A 23,752-nucleotide genomic window follows, 5' to 3' on the forward strand; every position below is an offset into this window, starting at 1 on the left:
AGCCAGTGCAGATCCGGATAGAGTGGTACCTCCAGTCACTTTTTTGACTGACTTTTTTTTTTTTTGCGACTTTTGCCGTTGTTTTTTTGAGTCTATGACTCCTAGTGCACGAGGGATGCCTGGCTTCAAGCCATGCGGTTCCTGTAACTGTATGATGTTGGTTACGGATCCGCACCACGTGTGCCTCTTTTGCCTGCTCCGACTACCAGTCAATGGCTCAGAAGGCTTTGCAGGAGCGGCCCGAAAGCTGCTTGAGCGCCAGCAGTGGGTGTTGTGACGTTCTAGGTCCTGCTCACGAGGGAGGTTGAGGGACCAGTCGCGGAGCCATTATCACTCGTCTAAGTCATCGTAGTCTTCGCACTTGGGATAGGGTAAGTCGAAGCACAAAAAGAAGTCGAAGAAGCATCGTCGCTCTTTGACTTCTCCCCGTCGGTCGGCTGACGCGACAAGGGATGCGGGTGGTGCCCCTCCTGCGGCTCTGCGCGCGGATCCCGAAGAATCAACTCCGGGCTTCCCTCCCTTCCTGGGACCAGGAGCAACTCCCGCCCAACTCCGTAAGTTTTACGAGGCGAGGCATGTCATCCTTGGGCGTCCCGACATTGCTGGTGCACCTCTGGGCCCCGCGGACTCAGTTGAGGGGCCTAGGCCTTCTCAGCCGATGGCTCTGGCCACGACGCAGCAGGCCCCCCTTGGCCAGGCTTGGATCCGGATTGGCACCAGTTGACCTTATTACACCTCCACCGACGCCGCTTCCTCCGGCACCGCAACCAACACCGGTCGTGTCCCCAGCTGGCGTCAACCCTGGCCTCCATTAAGATGTGGACCGGAGCCGGACCGCCGTCGCCCGATTTCGGATCCGGCGCCTAGTGGGATTTTTTGCCCCTGTTCACTCCTGGGGTCCCTTTTTGGCCAGATTTGCAACCTGAGGATGAGGAGGAGATCTGGGAGGGGTCAGGTGACCCTTTAACTGATCAGCTGGAATCTGAACAGGACTGGAGAGAGGAATTGGGGGAGTACCATGGCATGTTGTCTCCTCCTACCGTACCTATGGAGGAGGGAGCATTATAGGCAGTGGTGCTGCGTAGGGCGGCTGAGGTTCCTACGGTGGCAGAGGTGCTACAGCCGGCAGCGAGCTCTTCAGAGCCCCTGCTGCTGTTTTAATGAGGCCCTTACCGACGTCCTTTAGGGCACGCTTTCCAGGCAGAACAGGGGGGCGCCCTTGGATAGGATGATTGCCTGACACCATTGCCGGCTCCGGGCGACCCCACTTTCCTGTCCCAACACCCCACTCCGGAGAGCTTGGTGGTCCAAGCCTCCACTTCCAAGAGCACATTCCCTACCGCTCCACCAGAAAGGGAATCCAAGAAGCTGGACCATCTTGGGAAGAAAATTTTCTCTTCCACCAGCTTTAGACTGCGGTTGGTAAACACGCTCGTCTATTGGGTCGTTATTTCCACTCTGTGTGTGATACGGTTGCGCAGGTGGTGCCTCAGTGTGTGGAGAAGGCCTGGATAGTGCTCTCCCAGGCTGTTGCCGCCGGGAGGGATGTTGCTAAGTTTACCGTCCGTTGTCGGCTGGATATCACTAACTCTCTAGGCAAGACGATTTCTACGTCTGTAGCCCTTCCTCGCTATGCCTGGATGAGATCCGACTGGCTTTTCGGGGGATGTCCAGAACACCTTGATGGACATGCCCTTTGATGCCCGTCGCCTTTTTGATGAGAAAGCGGACAATGCTCTAGAGCGTTTGTTCAAGGACTCACGGGCTACAGCAAAGTCCATGGGCCTCTCCAGCCGCCCAGCGCAGCCTGCTTTTAGCCCCTTTCGTGGCTATGGAACGGGGGCCCCACTACGTCCCGCCCAGCAGCAAGTTTCCCAACCTTCACAGGGCTGAGGACGTGGGAACCAACGCCGTGGTTCAGGGGGCCAGCGGGCAGGATTAAGTGGAGTGGGGCAGAATAGAGTGGAGTGAAGTGGGGTGTATATTGGGGTGAAGTGGAGGTCCGTAGAGCGGAGTGGCGTGTCATCAAGTGGACTGACATGGAGTGTTGTAAAATGAAGTGGCAAGCCATAGAGTGGAATGTCATAGAATGGTGGGGCATATAGTGAATTTGAGTGTTGTATAGTGGCATGGTGTGCTAGCACACTGCCATTGCAGGCAACACATTTTCAGTTGAAATGGCTATTACATTTGGACAGACATACAGTTTTACTGTGCACAATGTGTGGAAATGTCATCACCCAGTGTATTGATGTGTTTTGATCATGTTCAAATATTTGTTTTTACCACACTTCAGAATTACAAAAAATACCTAAATTTTACTTTCTTAATTCTGAGATATCAGTATAGTTAATTTCTGTATTATGTCAGATTAAAGCCTTTCGTTTCACTGCAAGATTGTTACACAAGTTCTCTTACTTTGGAATCAAGAAAGAAAAGTAAACACCAAGCTCCCTTGGAAGACAGAGCCTGACGTTTGACCCCGGTCTTTGAATGTACAGCAAATGTGACCAGATAAGAACAAGATATATGAACCTTTATACAGAAAATGAACATTAGGAAGAAATACATTAAACAAGCAATGAGTCACTGGACAGACTACCTCAAGCTGGACAGCCTAAAACAAATAAATCCAGCAAATAGAAAGCAAGCAAGTCCACAAAGCCAATGGTCCGCAATGGGCAGAGTGCATTCCCAGGGAAGCTTTCAGAAAGCCCACTAGAAGTTGTTAGCAAACCAGACAGCTGTGCTGTCCTGTAGGCTTCGACCTCAATAGTGAATGTATAGGTCTTGTCTGATTCTGTATATGTTGTTGTACTACGTAATGTACGGCTAGGCTGTGAGGTGTCATCCCCGCCCCCTCCCACCCTCTGCTTCACAGCTCCCAGTGTTGGTAGTGCATTAAAGGAAACCAAATGACATTCTCAGCCCAACTTGTTCATCGAATTTGCCACCTTAAAATTGCTTTTGTAAACAGTACTGCTGCAAGAAAATCACACTTTCTGCCATATCCATCATTAATAAGGTTTTGTTGATTGTATGCATATTTTTTGCCCCTCCCCTACAAATTATATTTGTACTTAGTTTAGTTAGTGCCCGTAATATTCTACAGATTCTTTTTTTTCCAGATTTTATTTCATCATGTCCTTCCAATTTAGACTCTGTTTCTCTTCCTTAGAAATGGTAAAACACGGCAAGACGTTTTTTCACAATACACACAGCTTTTCAAACTTTAGATATGCTATCTTACTTACACACTGATTTTGACGTCGAGCCTGGGCAGCGCATGTGCTGCTGCGGTGCATGCAGTAGTGGGGTATGGCTTTGAAGTCCCGCCCACTCTCTTCCCATATTTTAAATTGGCTTGTATCATTGTCCTTCGTAAACGCTGGCTTCTGGGTCATTAGTAGGTTTGTTAGTTCCTCCTTGGCACCCCCATGTCTGCTTTTGTTACCACCCAACGACTGGACCTATTACTGGTGGTGTTACATGGTCTGCTATATAAGTTGGTGAGCACTATTTTCTTTAATGCTCTTTTCCCCTATTCCACCCACGACATCGCAGCACACCGCACGCTTTGACTACTGTATTTATTTAAATTACTACGCAGTCCGCTTTATCTATAGCAGCCTCGCTTATTCAGTTATTTAATTGACGGAGCGGTCCGCTTTCAGTTTAGCGGAAATGCTTATTTAATTATTTATTTTATTAATTAATAGCGCAGGCTGATTTCACTTCCGTGGCCGCGTTGCAGAACATTTCTATATTGAGTTTTTTTGTTTTTGCTTTGTGTGAAAGCACACCATATGCGATTTCACTTTAATATTGTCCGTGTCCCTTTGTTTAGACTGCTCACTGTAACCTGAATATGGCAAGCAGTGGCTAAAGAAAGGTGCGCAGCCAACATTAAAGTGCTCTTGCATTTGCAAGAGTTTGAGCTATTGGCCTTAAAATATAACAATACCTTTTATATATGTGTTGGGTTTAAAACCCATAAATAAAAGGCATTGTTATTTACAATGCCAATGGCTTAAACACTCGATGAAGCTAGACCTATTCCATTGAAAATGATTGTTCTGTTTAGATCTGGGATTGCACAGTGCAGGTGTCAAAAGGCTCCCTCGAGCCGGTTGAGCTGACGAGTTCGTGGAGAGGCACCTGCGCGCCTTGAGAGGTATTGCGACCTGAGAATACTTTGGCAGCCTGCTCAGCAACCCCAAATATTTGATTCCTAATCTCCACTGACGACGGATAATGATCCAGAAACACGTGTATAGAGATGGCCAGTACAACTTTGTAATTATGCGAGACAATCCTGCAAGCGAACTTCATTGACCACAATGCTCAGGGGCGAACCGGCTGGAAGGTAAAGCAGGGTGATCCCACATTGGTATCCTGTCAAAATGACCTATAGTTAACAATATACATAGAATGGACTTTAGTTCTGCCTCTTTTATTAATTGGCTTTCTTCAAACAACTCTTTGCTCAGCCCAGTTAACTGTTTATCTGTTACCTAACAGTAATGGCTGTTTGGGAGTACTCTTGATACTTCAATTGAGTGATTGCTTGGACCTGCGCTTTACAACTATAGCCCTCTCTTGTTGACTTGAATGTGTTTATGCTGCATGCATTTGCACATACAACCAGACCTGTTCACTTTGCTAGTGCTCCTTTCTGTTGTTGTTCGGAATGGTTAGTCTCCTTGACTCTTATTCTTTTCCTCTTCCTTTGTGTTTCCGAACCCTAGGGAGATGGTGGAATGTTTCAACAAGATTGCCCAAGATTCTGACTGCCATGCAGTCGTGCTGTCCGGAGCTGGCAAAGTCTTCACTGCAGGTAACCAGAATGACATTTTATACGTAGTGCCGCGTATTGCATAATATTGCATATTGGCTATTTCAGAATTCTATACATAGCGAGTCCTACAGTTACTGGTTTGATTAGTATTAGATTTGTCGGAGGATTAATTGACTAGCCAATACTGTTGAGTTCAGACCTGTGCCTCTTACTTTACATACTCTTTGAGCTCGTACCGCAGCTATCTTATTCGCATCTGTCTGTGATTTGAGAATTGTATTATTTTGTTTCAACCTTGCATGTGTCAGTCCTCGTCATGTCTTCACCAGGCTGGCCTGGTCTTCTCAAAAAAGAATGTACAATTGTAGGTAGACTTGCACTCTGTACTTTCCCAGCACATTTACTCTCTAGTACTGCTACCTCCATGCATTGTGACACTACAGCCACATGTTAGTGTAGGAAAACAAGGGTACTCCAATAAGCGAACCTTCGGTTATGATATGTTTTAGGGGAACAATGGTTCAGGGTGGGCCTTACTAGGTCCCGGATAGTAGTCCCGAGGGCGGGAACGCTGTGAGAACAGTTTAGGCTGGACAATTTAATAAAAAAAAGGGGGGAGTGAGAGTGTGTAGGGAGGCAAATGCAGTTTATTTGCAAACGATAAACAGAATTTTCCAAATATTATCAGGTGCTCACATAAGTGACAAGGTGTGTGTTGTGACAAAGTGAGGGTAAATTAAAGAACATAACATCACAATTACAACAGAAAAAAGGAATCCTAAATAAGTATGTACAATAAGGAGGGGTTCCTGTTGTGAGGGGGTCGACGGCGTTTCGACCTTTTACTGAGTAAAGATCATCTTCAGGACAAGGGGGTGAGCAATCTGAAACAGGGAAGTAGAATTGATTATATGGTTCCTACAGTAGCACCAGAAAAATTGTGATAATGCTCCCAATGGTTTTACAAATCAGTTGACCAATCTAATTATGTCAATATCACTCATGATTCTGGATCTCCAGTCAGGTAAGTTTCATGGCCAGTAATACTAAACGGACAAACTGACCTGGACATGGGCTCCGGTGGAAAAGATGTTATGATCTAATATCAATTGGCATATGCTTAATGGACAGGAATGCTAATATCCACTGAAATGGACAGTGGGATCTTTTCTGATGGATACTTCTAACTGCAGAATTCTCACCTTGTAAATACCTCCTGGTGCCAGACTGGATCTGAGCATTTTTCTTAGCAATGTCCTTATGTGTTGGTAGTGGCATTGTGCGACTGTGTTCGATCCAATCTTCCATGAGGTCACAATCTGCACGTCGATGTCCTTTCTTTCTTTCTCTGCCATCTGATGCGGATCCAAACCTTGCTACCTTTATTTCAGCCACCTGACAGAAGACTTTAAAACATGTTTTTATGGACATGTCTCTCCCCAAAACAACAGTTTTTATACACTGCAAAGATTACCACAAACTGAACTCGATATTCAGATGGATAGTATTTTTACTTCTTCTTAGTATCACAAAAAAGCTAACAATATTGTAGCTTGTTGTACAATTCAAATTATTCTACAGTGTCTTCAAATAGGTTGATGAATCTTCCTAGATGGTTTCAGCTGACAATGTTTCGTCCCAGGTTGGGATTTTTTCAAGGCAGATCAAATAATGCATGAAAAAGGTAAAACATTAATTAAAAAATGTATTTAATTCAATTGATTAAAATAGGTTAAAGGTTGGGGGGGGGGTGGGGTTGCTTGAGCGCGCGGCAAGAGAGGCTCTGCCCGGCTGAGCCTTTAATCCACCAAATATTCGCCTTTCACAGGACATTGGTATGCTAAAAAATGAACACGCCTTACCTCCTGAGTGTCCTGCCCGGTTTGGAGCGGCTTTTGCAGGTTGGAAACGTTGATGCGCCTACTGCCGAGGGGAGCCTGATCCTGTGGCCTTTACACAAAATGGCGGCTCCTGTGCGGCCCTGAGGTCTGCACGCTGCTACTGTGCTCGGGCTCTCCGTGTCTGCAGAGGACATCGTTGCTACCTGTGGAGCTGGCCCTGATCGCTGCGCACACTTGCCATTCACAGGTGGCCTGCCCCTCGGGCTACCGTCCTGTGCAGTGGATTGTGACCTTGCCGCCAGAGGACCTAGTGGTGCGGTGCCCCTGCTGCCTTGGGCCCTTTGAGCCTGCCTGGTCAGCCCGGAGCTGCTTGGAGGAGATGCGCAGCACTCTGGTGCTCGTCGCCGGCTGCGGGGAGTGGGGAGCAGCCTGACCTCTGGCTGTTGTCTGTGGAGGCAGCGCCGGTGGAGGTTGGGCCGCGGCCTGTGAGCTGTAGTTGGGCGTGGGAGCGAGCGGGAGTGTGGCGACTGCACTGGATGGTGGCCTAACGACGGGGCAGTATGAGGTGATACCTGCCTGGAAGTGATCATTTGAGGCACTCGTGGTATATTGCACCGGGATAGCTGCTGAAGTCTGGGGTATGGTGCGGCTGCTATTATGCTGAGGCCCATTGAGTGATTGGTAGATGCTGCAGTAACTTTGTGCCCTTGTAGTGGGCCGAAGACGGCTGTAATGCCAGAAACCGGTCCCCGGGAGCTTGTTTCCTTCCCAGTGTAAGAATTGGCTTTTGTAGTTTGGTTTGCCCTGTTCCCATCATGCACTGGGACAGGAACAGACTAATTTGCATACAGCCAGGTTCTGAAACTGGGATGGTGCAGTGAGCTAAAAAACGGTGTTGGATCTAGCCCTGATCTCTTGACTGGGTGAGAGTTTTCTGCTTAATTCAGAGACTCTGTTCCTCACCACCCCTTGTTGTAAATACTTGTAGTGGGTGGAGGCATCCCTCTGCTTCATTGAATTGGCTTGGACCTACTTTTGTAAGGCTGTGCCCCTTTATGCTTCTCAACCCCTGTTGTACCTGTGCAGTATTGGCATTTTTAGGGCGGTGAACTGCTCCTTGTTGGGGGGGACCTCTGCGTCTCGAGCCATCGTGCCCTGACGTGACTGTGGTGGGTCGCACCTCGTATACCTGTGACTCAAAGGCTTGCTTGCTATTCCCGAGACTCCCTGGGCCCTTTGTTGGTGAGAACCATCACAGCTGTGCATATTGGGCCTGTGGTCTCGTGTCGCACTTTGCCGTGAGGAGGACCGATAAAACTCAACCTCGACTCACCTTTGAAATGCGCAAATACTCCAAGACTTTGCAGAGGGCGGCTTCGGCTTCAGAGGCTGACGCCCCGGCTGCTGGGACGCCCACTCTCGAGACAACGCTGCAGGCCATGCAGCGCAGCTTGCAGTCCACAGAGGGAGCCATGGCTGCTGTGAATCATCGCTTGGATCATATGTCAACGTAAACTTGAGAAACACAATGTTTGTATGGGAGAAGTAGAACAGCGTGTGTTTGCAACGGAGGATGGACTTAGTGAAGTTTCCGGGAAGAAGCTGAACATGGAGAAGGTTTTATCTCTAATTCAGGATACGAATGAGGATTTGGAAGCCTGTTCCCGGCGTAATAATATTTGTATAACCGGTCTCCCTGAATCCACGAATGTTGGCAAGATGGAGCTGTTCGTTGAGAACTTGATCAGGGAAATCTTTGGTGCCGAACACCTGTCCCCCATGTTCATTGTCGAACGGGCTCATAGATCCCTAGCGGTGTGGCCTGTTCCAGGCGCTCGACCGTGCCCAATTATAGTGTTAAATTACAGGGATCGAGATGTGATTCTACGTATGGCACTTGTCAAGGGGAACATTGTGCACCAGGGCAACTCTTTCATTCTTTCCCGATTTTACAGTTGCGGTGCAGGCCACAAGGAGGGAGTTTGGTGCCATAAAAAAGTTCCTACATCCCGTAGGAGTCCCTATGTTATACCCCGCTCGCTTGCGTATTGGTCCTGAGGGCGACTCCAAAATCTTCACCAATCCCAAGGCTGCCCTTGAACATGCTAAACATTTGAAACGGACACAGCGAGAGTCTCTAGTGCCTTCAGACAAAGAGGAAGACTAGGGGCCTTGCAGCCCGTCCTTCATGTTATTGCTTTGTTGTCTGTCTTTGTATATTGCAGCAATGTTGTTTCTAACCATTCCTTCTCTACGCAGGTTGCTACATTTGGGACTTACTGCCTATATATGACTCTCTCCGACCGGGGGATGGGGACACGCTGCTATTGTGAGATACGGATAGATACCTCCAATGCTCAGCCGCCTCTTACTATTTAGGAGGCTAGAAGCGCTCTGACGCCCCCCACATGGGAGTACCCCATCTGTGCTTGTTTACATTATCTTGGTGGGTGGGTTGGGTAGGACTGGATTGGGCCTGTTACTCTTATTGGGGTCTGATTTACCAAATGTGGGATGGCTTTGGCAAGTTGGGGAGGTCGAAGTGGGTGGGGGGACGGGGAACTGCTGGCACAATCGAAGTGGTATATGTTTGACTTCTGGTGCAATGTTCTGATTACTGTTCTTAGTACATATAGGCAGCGCAGCGCTAGGACGCCTCCGGGCAGCTATTTTGCGCTTTATAAAATTCATTTTCATTTCATTAATTTCATTTCATATATGCATCTGAGGTCTATCAAGACTCATGAGTGGTACTTTTAGATTCCTATCTTGGAATGTACGTGGCCTGAACAGTCCCATGAAAATACGCACTGTGATAGCGAGCCTTGACAGGCTGAATATTCAAGTGGCCATGCTTCAGGAGACCCATCTCACCATCTCACCAATCTCTCTGAACGGACTGTAGGATGCAGTGGGCTGGGGTGTGGATTGTTTTGTCTTATTCCTCGTATTCCCGGGGGGTGATGATCCTGGTTAAGAAGGGGGTCCCATTTCAGGTTCACAGCACAGAGACGGATGATCAAGAGCTGCTGGCTATTGTGTTTGGAATGCTTGGGGGTACGAATGTGCTGTTAGTGAATGTTTATTGTCCGAATGTGGACGATCACGCCTTCTTCACGGATGTGTGGTGTTGTATCTCTGCTTTTGCAGCTGCTCAGATTCTTTGGGGGGTAGATTTTAATACATGCTTGGATGTTAATGTGGACAGGGTGCGAGCGGGGGTAGCACGACCTAGGCTAACCACTGATTCACTCCTGGGCATACTAGATGCCAGGAATTTGCATGACAGTTGGCATATGAGGCACCCTTGTGTCAGAGAGAGCACTTTTATCTATACGGTACATGGTACGTGGTCTAGGTTGGACTATTGGTTTCTGTTGGAGGCTGCTTTTACCTTGGTAGTGGATGTTCAACACCTGGCCAAAACTCTTTCAGATCGTTCTCCAGTTCTTCTTGAGCTGAGGGTTCCTGGTTGTGGACGCCCCTCGTTTTCGTGGCGTCTGCAGCCATCATCCCTGACTGATCCAGTTTTCAAGCATACTGTTGGGGAGGCTATTCATAATTTCTTCAGGGTAAATGAGGAGACGGTTGACAATCAGGGGGTTCTTTGGGAAGCATTCAAAGTTACAAAGTTACAATTCGGGGGGGGGGGGAGTCTGTATTGGCGCACAGGCAGGGGTCCTTCGGATCTTCCCCGCAGGATACACAAGCTGCCTGGGGTGTAGGAAGGTGGATACCTGACTATGGTTGCCCCCAACTTTTTGCCTGGTGTTTTGCTGGTTTTTCGACTTAGTTGACCTGGGACCCTGCTATTCAGGGCCCCAGGCCTACTGCTCTCTCTCTAAAATGGATTCCATGTACCTTAGGTGCATTTACCAATTGGTACTGAGCCACCTTATCAGACCCTGTAACTCAGGGCATAGGTGTACCCAGGGCCTACCAGGGGCTGCAGCATGTATTATGCCACCCCTGGCTGGCCATATAAATCTGACACAACTTGCTGCACGACAGCTGGGCAAGGTGGTGTAATCACCCCTTGCTTTAGATATAGTATACCTATATCTAACCCTAAAATGGACACCCGTATTCCTATCAGTCACTCCTATGGCAGGCCTTGACAATCCTGAAGGCAGAGTGCTTGGAATCGTGTGAGATGGTGCTCTGGCATGAGCTGAGCCCGTTTGCAGCTTGCGGAACCAAGTCCTAATAGCTGTTCCATGATAACGCATACCATATACTCTTAAGTGCATTATAATCCTTGCGGTTATATGCCAACTCTGGTATCGCTTTATCAAAACATGTCGAGTAAGGTGTCATACGAATTGGAATACTAACCCCTCACCAATTCTGGCGACGGGGTTAGCATTCCACCCTTCTAGAGGGACACAACATGTATGTAACTGTGAACCCCGGTTAAAGTTAACTCAAGCCTCAGCATCACAAAATGGATTCTGCCACCACAGACACAAGTCTGACCTCCTGCTGCTGGGAGTCCTTCCAGCGAGGGAGGCTTGGACAAAGGGTTTCCTGTCAGGGGCGGTGCTAGCACCATCCCAGACAGGGTTTTGTGTATCCTGGGTAGGCAGTGCTTTAGAGGAAGGTGACTGCAAGTGGCACCCCGGTGCTCACTATGCATCTGCCGGCTAGAACCAGTTCCAGGGGCACACCAGCCCCTGAGCTGGGGAAAGTCCGGCATGGGAAAGGGGTGTAACCACCCCCCTTCCTGGTCCCACCCATGGGCAGGACCTAGTCGCGTGCCAGCCCCTTTTCCTAGTATAAAGATAGGAGCGGGCCCCCTTCCAAATTAGATCATCTTTGAATCTTGAAACTACTTTCTACGAAAGGAACTCTCGACTTCTTCTCAAGATTTCTCCCTTGTGACTAAGGAGTAGTCACCCTGCATCCGCAGGCACCATCCAAGCATCGCGGTCTGCTGTAAGTCTCTCCTCCGGATCAAGACTGCCCAGCTCGACGAGAACCGGCTTCCCTGGCTCCTCTGACCTCTACCCACATCGTCAGCTCAGCTGAGATCCGTGGGTGCGACGAGACCTCGAGGGACCGGCCATCTTCAAGACTGCACAACGCTTGCCCAGCACGACCGCCGAGGGATCCTCGAGTGAGTGCTTTGGGGTGTGAGAAGCCCCAACCCTGAGCAGCTCCAGCACCGAAGTTCAGCCTCCACGAGATCTGCGTGGGGCCCTTCTGCTCTTTGCTGCTCACCGCGTTGTCTGGCTACTAGCCCGCTGGCTTGTGGCCTTCCCGACGACGACCGACGACATCAACACCGCTGGTCTGGTTGCTCCAGACTGGCCCTTGCTCCCCTCCAAAAGAGGAGCACCCCGGACCCTCCTGATCCACTCCAGACGCCATTTTGAGTCCACCGGGTGGGCTTGCATTTGCCAAGACTTGTTGCCCCAATCCTGGGTCCAGCGACGACGACAGCAGAGACCTTCGTGGGACAGCTCTGACCTCCATCCTGGTCGCCGACAACGCCTCCTGGTCCGTGAGACTGCAGAGGACAGTGTCGCCCACTCACCTGGTCGAGGTGACTCCATCCGGTGCCATCCTGGTGCCCATCTAATCACTGGCTAGTGATTCAGAACTCGGTCCCCTCTGCTTACAGGTGTCCTCCATCTCCGATCCAGGCTTGGATCCATCCGAATCTCTTCACTGTTCGCCTGCCAGCAACTTCTTCTTTCAGGCTCCATAGACTGCAACGAGGATTCCCGACGTCTTTCCAGACCTATGCATCCGCAGCCCCTGGGCTAGGTAATCTCGGCATTTCGGTGCCCCAGCATAGCCTCACTATCCAAGGGTCCAGATCCTTTTTCGTTTGAGCTCTACCTAGTCGGATTCGTCCGATAACACTAACTTTGTAATTCCTAGCAACCATAGACTTTGTTCCGCATCCCGCGTGAGAGTGCACACTCTGCACCCAATCTCCCTAGGCCTCCTGCTAGTAATCTGAAGGTTCAGTAGTCAAGTCCTAGCGATCCCAAAGCCTATTAGAGTAGTACTTACCTGCTAGTAATTTCGTATTCCACTTTTAGAGTATATGGTTTTTCGTGCCCCTCGGGCATTTGTGTAAATTGTGCAACTTTGCGTATTTTCTTAAGAGCTTTGTATTGTGCTTAGCACCCTGTCCTCATAAAGAGTTCAGGGTTGTTGTGTTCTAAATAAATATACTTTATTTTCATAACAACTTGTGTGGTGTCCTTTCACTTGGTGTTCAAGGGGTATATGTGATGGTATAATAGCTGGCTTAACACGCCCTCTAGAGTTTTGCCTAAAGACTGCTCTTGTCCATGCTACTAGGATAGCTGGTCTACGGTTGACTTACAACCAATCATCAATAAGGGTTGTTTGGACTGATACAAAGTGCTCACTAGAATAGTGAACATTATATATCAGGCCAACTTCTCACATGGGGAAATAGCTGCTCTGGAACAGGCCTATGCTCCTTTCCGGCCCCTGAGACGCTGTCTGCAATACGTGATCTGGTAACTGAACATAACGAGAGAGTGGATCAAGAAATGACGCACAGATCCCGATAGTGCACTGCCCGTTATTATGGGGAGGGGGGACGCTCTAGTCGCTCGCTGGCGCAGAAGTTGGCTACCTCGCGCAGCCAGGCCTATATTACCGAACTGCTGGACGGGGAGGGAGTGGCTCATTTTGGCACTACTGAGGTTAGCAAAGTGGTGCTGGACTTTTATTCGGACCTATATGGGGGACCAAAAGCGACCAGTTGCGGAGGATATACATGCCTACTTAGAATATGTGGCGCTGGATTGGCTGCCTCCACATTATCAGGAATACCTCATGCAGCCGTTTGACGTTGAGAACGTTAAGCATGCCATTTTGTCTCTCCCGACTTGCAAAGCAGCAGGGCTAGATGCTATTCTCGCCACGCCTTCCAGAAGTATTTGCTGAGGCGTATGATTCCAGAACTTTGTCTCCCTCACTTTAAGAGGCCGGAGTAATGCTTTTGAAACCTGATAAGAAGGCGAATGTCTGTGACTCCTACCGGCCCCTCTCGATCATAAACATCGATGCCAAAATATTAGCTAAAAGGTTTGCAACCAGACTCCAGCCCTTCATTCCCAAACTGTCCTTCCAGACCAGTCTGAATTTGTGCCCTCAAGATCTGCAATGCATAGCCCCCGTACAGTGTTTTCTACTCTACATTATTTTGAGCAGGATTTCCTGGCTGTGCTGTACTACTGGATGCGGCCAAGGCTTTTGATTCCCTTCAGTGAGAATTCATGTTTACTGTCCTGCTTTCAATGGGCCTACCACCGTTTTTAAAAAAAATGATTCACCTCTTGTGCACTACACCATAAGCGTGGAAGGGTATACTCAGATGTGAGTCCCTTGCTCATTGCACCATCAGGATTCAAGCAAGCCGGGCCGAAGACGGCTGAAATGCCAGAAACCGGTCCCCGGTAGCTTGTTTCCTTCCCAGTATAAGAATTGGCTTGGTAGTTTGGTCTGCCCTGTTCCCATGATGCACTGGGCCAGGGTCAGACTAATTTGCATATAGCCAAGTTCTGAGCTGGGATGGTGCAGTGAGCTAAAAAACGGTGATGGATCAAGCCCTGATCTTTGGACTGGGTAAGAGTGGTCTGCTTAATTCAGACACTCTGTTCATCACCAACCCCTTTTCAGAATAAGTACTACTGGATGCGGCCAAGGCCTTTGATTCCCTTCAGTGAGAATTAATGTTTACTGTCCTGCTGTCAATGGGCCTACCACCGTTTAAAAAAAAAAAAAAAGATTCACCTCTTGTGCACTACACCAGTTGCACGTATTCCTGTGAATGGATGGGTCTCTGCTCCCTTTTCTATTAAAAGGGGCACGCAGTAGGGCAGCCCTCTGTCGCCCATGTTATTTGCATTGACGCAGACGACATGCTGCTCTATGTCCGCGATCCCGCCACATCGTTATCGGAGCTATTACGAGAGTATGTCAAATTTGAGAGACATTCAGGTTTGGGCATCAACTGGGCTAAGTCCACCGTGTTTCCGCTAACTGCAGGTACTAAAGAGATTCACTTAGACTATCCTTTGCAGTGGTCGGTTGACCCAGTGAAATATCTTGGCATATGGCTCCATAGGGACCCTGAGGTGGTGATTATGGCTAATTACGGCAGAGTCGTTGACACGATCACAGACTAAGTTGCGCGCTGGGCTAAGCTTCCCCTTTCACTTGCGGATCGCATTGATGTCATAAAAACAACTTTTTTGCCTAAACTCCTTTATTTATTTGTTAACATTCCAATCCGTCTGAACAATGCGCTGTTCACTGCATTGCAGTCGACTCTTTTAGCATTTGTTTGGGGAGGTGGGAAGCCCCGTTGCAGCTGGAATGTACTGACTTTGCCATTTGAATGCGGTGGCTTTGAGGCCCCTGACATGCGCTTGAATTACTTATGCGCCCAGGCGCAGTTTGCGCACATTTGGTATTTCCCACAGAGGTTTCTGCGATAGAAACAGACTCCGTACTACCGATGCCGCTGATCTCGGCGGCGCTGAAGGGCGGGGGAGGAGGCCCGCGCACTGAAATTAGTTAGGGTGACCAACCGTCCGTAAATTTCACAGACAGTCCGTAATTTTGGCCGTCTGTCCATTGTCCGTGAAGGATTCTTTAACTGACGCCATTTGTCCGTAATTTTAACTGGTCGTACAACCGGCACTGCTAGCCCCCACCTCCCTTCTTGACTGCGATGCTGCTGAGGTCGGGTGTAACAGACTCCGAGGCAGTACAAAAGCTCAGATACCTATCAGCATTGGCAAGGCACAGCTGGATGGCAACCCTCACACCTCCAGCCCTTGATGAGCTGTTAAGAGGTGCTTGAAGGTGACAGAGGGAGGGGCGGCAGCTTCGGAGCAGGGGCATCTATTCAGATGCAAACAGCCCTGAATGCGTCTTGTATCTTCAATTGGTGTGAAACATTGCCTTTCTGCCCAGGGATCCAAATATCCTAGAACCGGCCCTGATTACACCGAGGCAGCACGTGGTTCACTTCACAGAGATTAATTACTGTCACTAAATTGTAAACAAACCTCGATTCTTCAAACATGCAGTCTATATTGTAATAAAATAGAGAAATGGCATAATCACACTCACACTGATTAACAAAGTATAGAGGACAATCAGTTAAATCAGTTCTCTTGGAGTATCTCCTTTCAGTACTGTACATCAGTGTGTTGGGAGGAGGGCAAAACGAACATTTTGGAAACAGAGCCTGTCTTCTCGTTGTCTTGTCCAGGAGGGGGTAAGGAGCCCTCCCCCGCCCTGGAAGAGACCAAGATGATACTAGAATACTGCATACCCACCCCTGTGTCCACCCTGGTGGATCCTGTTCCCCCTCCAGTGATGGCTCTTGTCCCCCAACAATGTGGTGCCTCCTGCCCCCCCCCCCGCCTCCCCGCCTGTGATGGCTCCTGTCCCCTCCTGTAGTGGATCCTGTCTCTGCCATGGGTGGCTTCTGTCCCAGTCCTGGAATGTCTCCTGCAGCGAGGGTGAAGTTCTTGATGGGCCTCTTCTCAAAAAGGCTCCGCTCAAAATTAATATGAAAAGGTGGGCGAGTGAGTAAGTGAAGGGATGGCTGGATGAATTAGTGAAAGGGTGAATGGATGAATGAAAGATTGAATAGATGGATAATAGGAGGGGATGGATGGATTGATGAGTGAGTGGAAGGATGGAAGAGAGAAAACGGAAATAGCTAGATGTATGGGTGGAAGGGTAGCTGGATGGGTAAATGGGTGGATGGATGAGTGAAAGGATGAATGAGTGAAAAGGTGGATGATGAGTGAGTGGGTGGATGGATGAGTGAAATGATGGATGGATTGATGAATTGATAAGTGCAAGGGCGAATGGATGGACGGATGAGTGAAAGGGTGGATCTAAGGATGGATGAGTGAGTGAAAGGGAAGGTAGATGGACAAAATGATGAATAGACCAGTGAAGGAGTGAAATGATAAATGGATGAGAGAAAGGAAGAATGAGTGATAGGGTCAATGGATGAATTCATGAGCGGATGAGTGGATGGATGGATGAGTGGATGGATGGATGGATTGCTAAGTGAAAGAGTCGATGGAGAAAGGGAGGATGATGGATGACTGAAAGGGTGGATGGGTGGAAGGATCAGTGACTGGGTGGATGGATGAGTAAGTGAAAGAATGGCTGGATGAGTGAAAGGGTAAATCGCTGGATGGATGAGTGGATGGATGGGTAGAAGAGTGAATGACTGAGTGTACAGATGGATAGGGTGAAAAGGCGGATGGATGGATAATGGATGGATGAGTGAAAGGATGGATGAAGGGATGGATGAGTGAAATGAAAGATGGAAGGATACATGATGGATAGGGTTGCAAATGGCTGAATATGTCTAGATATGGCTGGGCTTACTTATATACAATCGCGCAACCTCTGATGTGTCTGTAAAACTTATCCAAGTTTCCTGAAGTTTTGTCCTGAATTTTGACCTCCTGTCCTGAATTTGTGCCCTGAATTTTGACCCTTTGTCCTGAATTTGTACACTCACCGTCCTGAATGTGCACAAATGCCAGTTGGTCACCCTAAAATTAGTTCAGTTCACTGCACAGCCTGGGTGTGGAAAACTATTGCTAGCAGTGCTCAGTTGAATTATTTGTATGCACCAAAACTGCTACTTTCTGCGCACCCTGGGATCTCTGCAGCTCGAGAACAGTCAGCCTTGAAGACATTGAGCACAGTAGGGATTACTCGTATTGGCTACTTAAATAAACAGGGTTGATTCCAGACACTATTGGACCTCCAGGCGGGTCAAGAAGCTGGACTGATGCTTGGGTTCACCTACGTGCGTGTGCGGCATGCAATTCGGGGCATTTACCCTGAATTTCCGGAAGAACCGTAAACACTACTGGCCTTACAGGTGGTGCTGGGGGTGTGAGAACCGAATCGGTCTGATCACCAAATTGTACAATGCGTGGCTTCCGGAGCAAGACATGAGTGCATCTCCCTCATGCAATGATGGGAATACTATCTTTGGCTCTACGCTGACGTTGGAGGCCTGGAAGTTTTGCTGCGTCTGAACTGGGCGTCTTACGGTAAATTGCAACCTTCACATCATCTATTTTAAATACTTGCACCATCGCTACTACACGCTGATTCAATTATGTAGGTTTGACTCGTGAAAGTGTGAGTTGTGTGCGCTGTGTCCAGGCTGAAGCGGATTTTATGCACTTGGCCTTGTCTTCTGCTGGTATTTCCAACTTTTGGTTGCGTATCGCGCAGGTATCAACCGATACATATTACTACAAAGCTGTTGAGTGCGCGTCTGAGGTATGTCTGCTGGGCTGGGTGCAGAACCTCAAGCCTTGTAATAGGCGACTAGTAGCCATATCTACCCTGTTTGCAAAGAGAGCGGTATCACAATGATGGGGTGCGAAAACTGTGCCAACCGTTAAGGGGTGGATTCGTGATCTACTCTGTTGTAGGAATCAATTGGAAATCTATGCGGAGGAGCTGCCGGAAGCGTCCTGGACCTAAAGACCTTTTGACCCCCCTCTCTGGGTATCTCCTTACCAATCCAGATTTGGTGGCATAGTCTCCTGTGCAGGTGTCTGCTATCTATGGGCCGGGAGCAGTGGGACTGTTCTGAAATACTCATAGATACCATATTGTGTCCCTGACAGATGTATGTATTAGTGCCAGGTGGGGGGGGGGGGGGGGGGGGGGGGGGGCGAGGCTTTGTTCAATTGGGTGTTTTCTTCTTGGACTGTAAAATGGCTTGTATACAATATATTGGCATAGAAACTCTACATGTTGTCATTACAAGCTGCTTAATAAAGATACTTTAAAAATAAATTTAAAAATAGGTTAAAGGTTAACAAAAAAACGCTTTGTGTGTCACAATCTTCAGCACATGACTTCCTAACACCTCGTTAACAGATAAAGTGGAGACGACGTACATTTGTGAATTTGTTGATCTTCCGCAAAACCACCACCAGGGCAAAATTTCTAAACGTGAACCAAAAAAATCAAAGAACCGAGATAAAGATTCCTGTTTCCTTTGGCACTATGGTGTTACTAGAAAAGCATGCTTCCCCAAAAGAACCGACAACAACTAAACTGCGGCACTTTTTCATAATGTGAATAATAATATCCATAACTCTCAGTCACAGGGAAAAGATAGTAAACTTAATTACCTATATCCACAAGTTTATATTTGAATGGTAGATGAATGTACAGAAATATAGCTTCTTGTATGCTAAAAGAATCGCGAAGATCTCTAAAAGAAACAGATGGATGACATGAAGAGTAATCAAAGCAACCTCTAACATAATCATAAAGGTCATGGGCGTTCTGAACCCAGATGTGATGGAAGAAAAGGGCAATTGACCTCAAGCTTACATATTAAGATGAAATGGAACATCTAACCCAAGTGATTGTAATAACTTTTAACTTTTGTAATTTTTTGGAAAAATGAAGTTAACATGTTATAATTCAGTAACTAGATCAATTGATGTTTTAAACTGTATTTGTATGTTGTCCTTTTATGATTTTAACAAAAATCGAATAAAGAGTATTTTGACAAGATGACATGACAAGTATGTATCGTTGCTTCCCAGTTCGGCGTAAATATGTATGTTCTATTACTTTCGCTACGTGACGCAACTGAACTCCATTCAAAGGTAATTGTTGCCAATTCTGAAACCAAACAAACATGTACAATAAAAGTTAATCTTATTCATCCAGTGTACTTACGAGAGACCAGATTAATAATGAGTCCGTCCTTAAAGGTTCCTATGACATATTACAAGATTCAATGTCTAAAATTTCAGTAACAGCTGTAGAGATCAAACCACTCTATATAAACTAAATGATATATGAAAGCTGATACCTGATAGAGACATCTAGCCGCAGATTCCTTAACTTAGAATATCCCCAGGCATGAGACTTATCCAGAATTATTTTGCAGCAGCACTTCTGCGCGCCGGGGGACGGCGCCACACGACCCCGCCCTGACGTCGTCCTCGTACGTGACATCAGCGAGGTCATATAAGTCCCTCCGTGCACGCTGACGTCAGTTTCCTTCTTTTCCGCGTGCAACGCGGATCCGGAGTGAGCTCCTCTGGTCTGTTTTCAGGCCTCTTTTTTGACGCTTCGCATCGGGAGCAGTGTGCGATGCCTTCGGGCTTCAAATCTTGTAATTCTTGTTCGTGGCAAATGTCCGGGACAGACCCGCATCGTATTGTATGTGGTGTTTGGGCGAGCACCATGACTCCACGGACTGTGAAGCCTGCCAACGTCTCAAACCCAAGTCTCGGCGGGAGCGCCATATGAAGCTTCTCTCTGCACGGCTGTCCCGGTCGGAGTCGTCTCGCCCCCCAGCCTCGTCGTCGACTGCGGGTCCCTCTACAGTCCAGTTCGCCGTTGATCGCTATCTGGGGTCCGGGGTCATTTTTATTTAAAAAGTTTTATATAGCGCGAACTTGACCCAAGAGGGTATCCGAGCGCTTTACATTTAGGATCATTGCGTTTAAAGTTACATCAGTTACAAGAGCAAAGTAAGGTACAGTACACAAACAATGTTGCAACAATTCGTAGGAGGGAGGGGAGGAAGGAATAATAGTGGGGAGACGAGGAGGAACTGTGCCCAATGTCCGGCTGGGTAGGTAACGGTCAAGGGGGAAACCAGGGCCAATCTCCTCATTAGCTGTCTAGAAGCTCCACCGGGCATCCGCCATATTGCTCAGGTCTCAGCGTTCAGGAAAACCAGTTTTTAGTTTATTTGATTTGAGAAGTTTATATAGTGCTGGCTAGACCCGGAGGTATCAGAGCGCTATACCAGAGGAACATTGTGTTACAAGTTGCATCAGTTAAAATAGCATAGTAAGGTACTGTAAACTTACAACGAGGTTAAGAGAATTTGAAGAAAAGGAGGGGATGAAGGAGCCATGGCAGGGAGACGAGGAAGAACTGTGACTAATGTCCGGCTGGGTAGGTGACGGTCGTGGGGTAAACCGAGGCCAATCTCCTCATTAGCTGTCTTGCAACTCCATCAGCCATGTTGCTCAGGTCTCATAATTTGGGGAAAAAACGTTTTGAATAGATACATAGGCTGCAGTACAGTCAGGTAGTGGAAGAGCATGCCCCCAAAAAGGTAATGTAGAGCACCAGTCAATCTGAAATTAAGGAAAGCACTGCAAAGTCAGCAAGCTGCCACATGAACTGGGTACTGCAGCACTGTTCAATCTTTAAAATCTTCAGCACCCCACCTCTGGAAGTGAAATGTGATCCATAAAATAAGTGGTGCCACGATGAAAAGTTGCATATCCTTAGCATGACTAGTACCAACAGAAGGTTTAATACTGCGTGTCTCTCAAAGGGGAGAAGTAGCAACATCAGTGCAAAAAGGTGAATTAAGCTCTTCTTGCTTCATCTTCTTTTAAATCAGTTTCTACTTGGAGAATGGAAGGACTAATAAAACTAAAATTTTCATCAATCCAGGGATTAAAAAAAGATTGCAATGGGAAAACAAAGTGCTACTACCTAAATTTGCACTGAAACTTTTTTTAACCACACTCTGGGAACATGGAGAAAAGAATAAACAATTGAAGCGCTTATGCTGTAATAGCATAAAGGAGTGTAAATAAAACGACTCACCATATATGTTTAATATTATGCATACTGCGAAACACTTTCTAGGTCTTGCTATACGGGTCTAGGAGAAGGGTTTTTAGTCAGGTTTGAGAAAAGGGCGCACAGCTAAGTATTTGTGCAAGAATGATATGTGAATTCAATTAGAATGTGAGGTGCAAAGAGGTTGAGGGGATAAGCCCTATAACCCCCCCCCCCCCCCCCCAATGTAGTGACTTGTACTTTCTAGGTCTTGGTGCTTGCTAAATGTGACATGTTGGTGGGAGACAAAAGACCATAATGCATTTGCAAGGTACTTTCCAATTTCTGCATCCTCCAAGCCTGGTCAAGTGCAAGTAAAGATGCTATGATGTAACGGAGGACAAGTTACCCCTTTGCCTCCTTTTCACTCGCTTCAAGGACTCATGTTCTTGAGGAATACAAACAGGAAGGACTAAGGAAACTCACAGGTGTGGATATGCCTTGGGCAGAGACATTGGCCACACAATGGATCACAATAGGAAACCTATGCAGAAGGTTGCAGCACCACAGTGAACTGTGTTCCTTGGAGAATTATCAGTATCCCCTAGGTCTTACTCTCCACTGCGGCAGTGCGTTTGCATTTTCTGACTAACATGGTGCTGCCTCTAATAAAAAGAGTCCATCAAATGTGTTGAGAAAACTTTGTTGAATACAGGACCAGATCGTAGCCCTTATTGTTCTTCACCTGAAAGCAAGTAGTAAAAGCACCCACATAGGGTTGTCATTTTAGTGCTCTACTGCTGGGTGTTTACCACTAGAAGTGGCCATCTTCTAGTCTGCTTCAGACAAATCTTCAAAGTCTATGTAGCCGAACTAAGGTTTAGGATATATTCATTTGAAAGTTTTACAAAACCTCTTTGGCCAATTCAGAGTACTGTTAAAAAAAAAAAGAAGTTACTATCCACCAGTGCTATATTCCTTAGTCGACATGCCTGAGCTTCTGATGTTATTTTCGAAGCCACCTTGAACAGATCTTTTTTCTGAAATTCATGAAGCCAAGGTTTACCACAGGCTTAGAGTAAGGTGCATTCCAAAATCTGAGCCCTGTAAATTCACTGTTTAATCAAATGTGCATGTGCCAAGCACAATTTAGAAAATGGTAAATAGTTGGTGTTAGACCCGGTGCCATTGGCGTGAGTCTCCCTTCCATTTTTAGGTTTCGCCTGGCGTCCGCTGCGCAGCAGCGTTCGCGCAGGCAAAATCTAACGTTAGAACAGTATGGGGACTTGAACCCGCCCCTTCTTCCATTGGCTAGCTCCATAAATGGAGGCTAGCCATTGGAAAACATGGTTGTCCATCACTGTTTCCCCCGTCACAATGTGAATCGTGGGCGTTTCTGACTCTTTTTTTCTTTTTAAGTCCCACCCCCACACCCTCCCTATCGCCGAGGAGTTATCCCGCCGTCAGCGATCCATTTGTTTATCCCCCGCCCTCTCTCCCGTTGTCCGTGCCTTCTCCCTCCCGCCCGCCCGCCCACTGTCCGTGCCTCCTCCCTCCTGCCCACTGCTCTCGCCGAGGAGTTATCCCGCCCTCCTCCCGCCGTCAGCGATCCATTTGTTCCTGCCATTAATTCTCAATTTAAAAAGGTGAGTAGAGGGGCCATGGCACGGAGATGTGATAATACATTAAGCGTGTGGCAGTTTGCCTCGCCTCGTGTTTGCTGCTGTGCCCTGCGGTCTAGTGTTTGCAGCGTGGCTGCTGGAAGCAGACAGGGGAGGGGCGCAACTGGCACTGGGAGAGTGGCAGAGGGTGGGGGTAATGGGCGACACCAGCGGGCGGCCGCCGCAGAGCCACTGGCGGGTAAAAGAGCCACTTTGGAGGCAAGAGGCAGCGCGCACCTGCGAGCGGGAAGCGCTGATTACTGGAGGGAGGCGGCACACGTGAACCAGCCCCCAGGGGAGGCAGCGCAGCGGTGTGCGCACACTCCAGCAGAGGCAGCGCAGCGGTGTGCGCACAACTCCAGCAGAGACAGCACAGCGGTGTGCGCACAGCTCCAGCGGAGGCAGCGCAGTGCTGCGCGCACAACGCCTGCAGAGACGAGGCGCCCACCGCGAGACCTTCAGGGAGCACAGAACCGCAGCGCGGGTCAAGAGACTCGGTGGGTCTGTCAGAACGAGACCCCCAGCCCAACAGAATTGTAGCGCCTTGGACAGGACGCGGAGATTCGAGGCGCCTCCGCCAGGCAGCGAGAAGAGAACCCCGTCTGCGGTGCAGACCTACAATGGGGCTGGAAGTTGAAAATCCCAACGGAGGGGGCTCTGGTGAACCCACAAGCAGGGGCTGCAGTCGCAGGTACTCGAACTGTAGGGGGCTGGGTCGGGTAGGGTACATTCGGGCTCTGGTGCGGGAAATACTGAAGGGCACTCGCTGGTTACCAAATTACTCCATGTGGTCCGGGACAGTGCTCCAGTCCAGGACTTTCCTTTTACTAATCACTGTTTTC

At 48.1% G+C, this 23,752-nt stretch overlaps 1 protein-coding gene across 2 annotated transcripts in view; it reads left to right on the plus strand.

Moving 5' to 3' along the window:
• LOC147692532 (delta(3,5)-Delta(2,4)-dienoyl-CoA isomerase, mitochondrial-like) overlaps positions 1 to 23,752 on the plus strand; it is a 255,505-nt gene that overhangs the window by 102,671 nt on the left and 129,082 nt on the right. For both annotated transcript variants that reach the window (XM_086938752.1, XM_086938754.1), the window contains exon 3: positions 4,749 to 4,837. In XM_086938752.1, the coding sequence (XP_086794878.1) occupies positions 4,749 to 4,837 (89 nt within the window). The remainder of the gene's footprint in view (positions 1 to 4,748; positions 4,838 to 23,752) is intronic.

The sequence above is a fragment of the Lissotriton vulgaris genome, chromosome 9, assembly GCF_964263255.1.
Source record: "Lissotriton vulgaris chromosome 9, aLisVul1.2, whole genome shotgun sequence".
Classification (NCBI taxonomy): Eukaryota; Metazoa; Chordata; class Amphibia; order Caudata; family Salamandridae; genus Lissotriton; species Lissotriton vulgaris.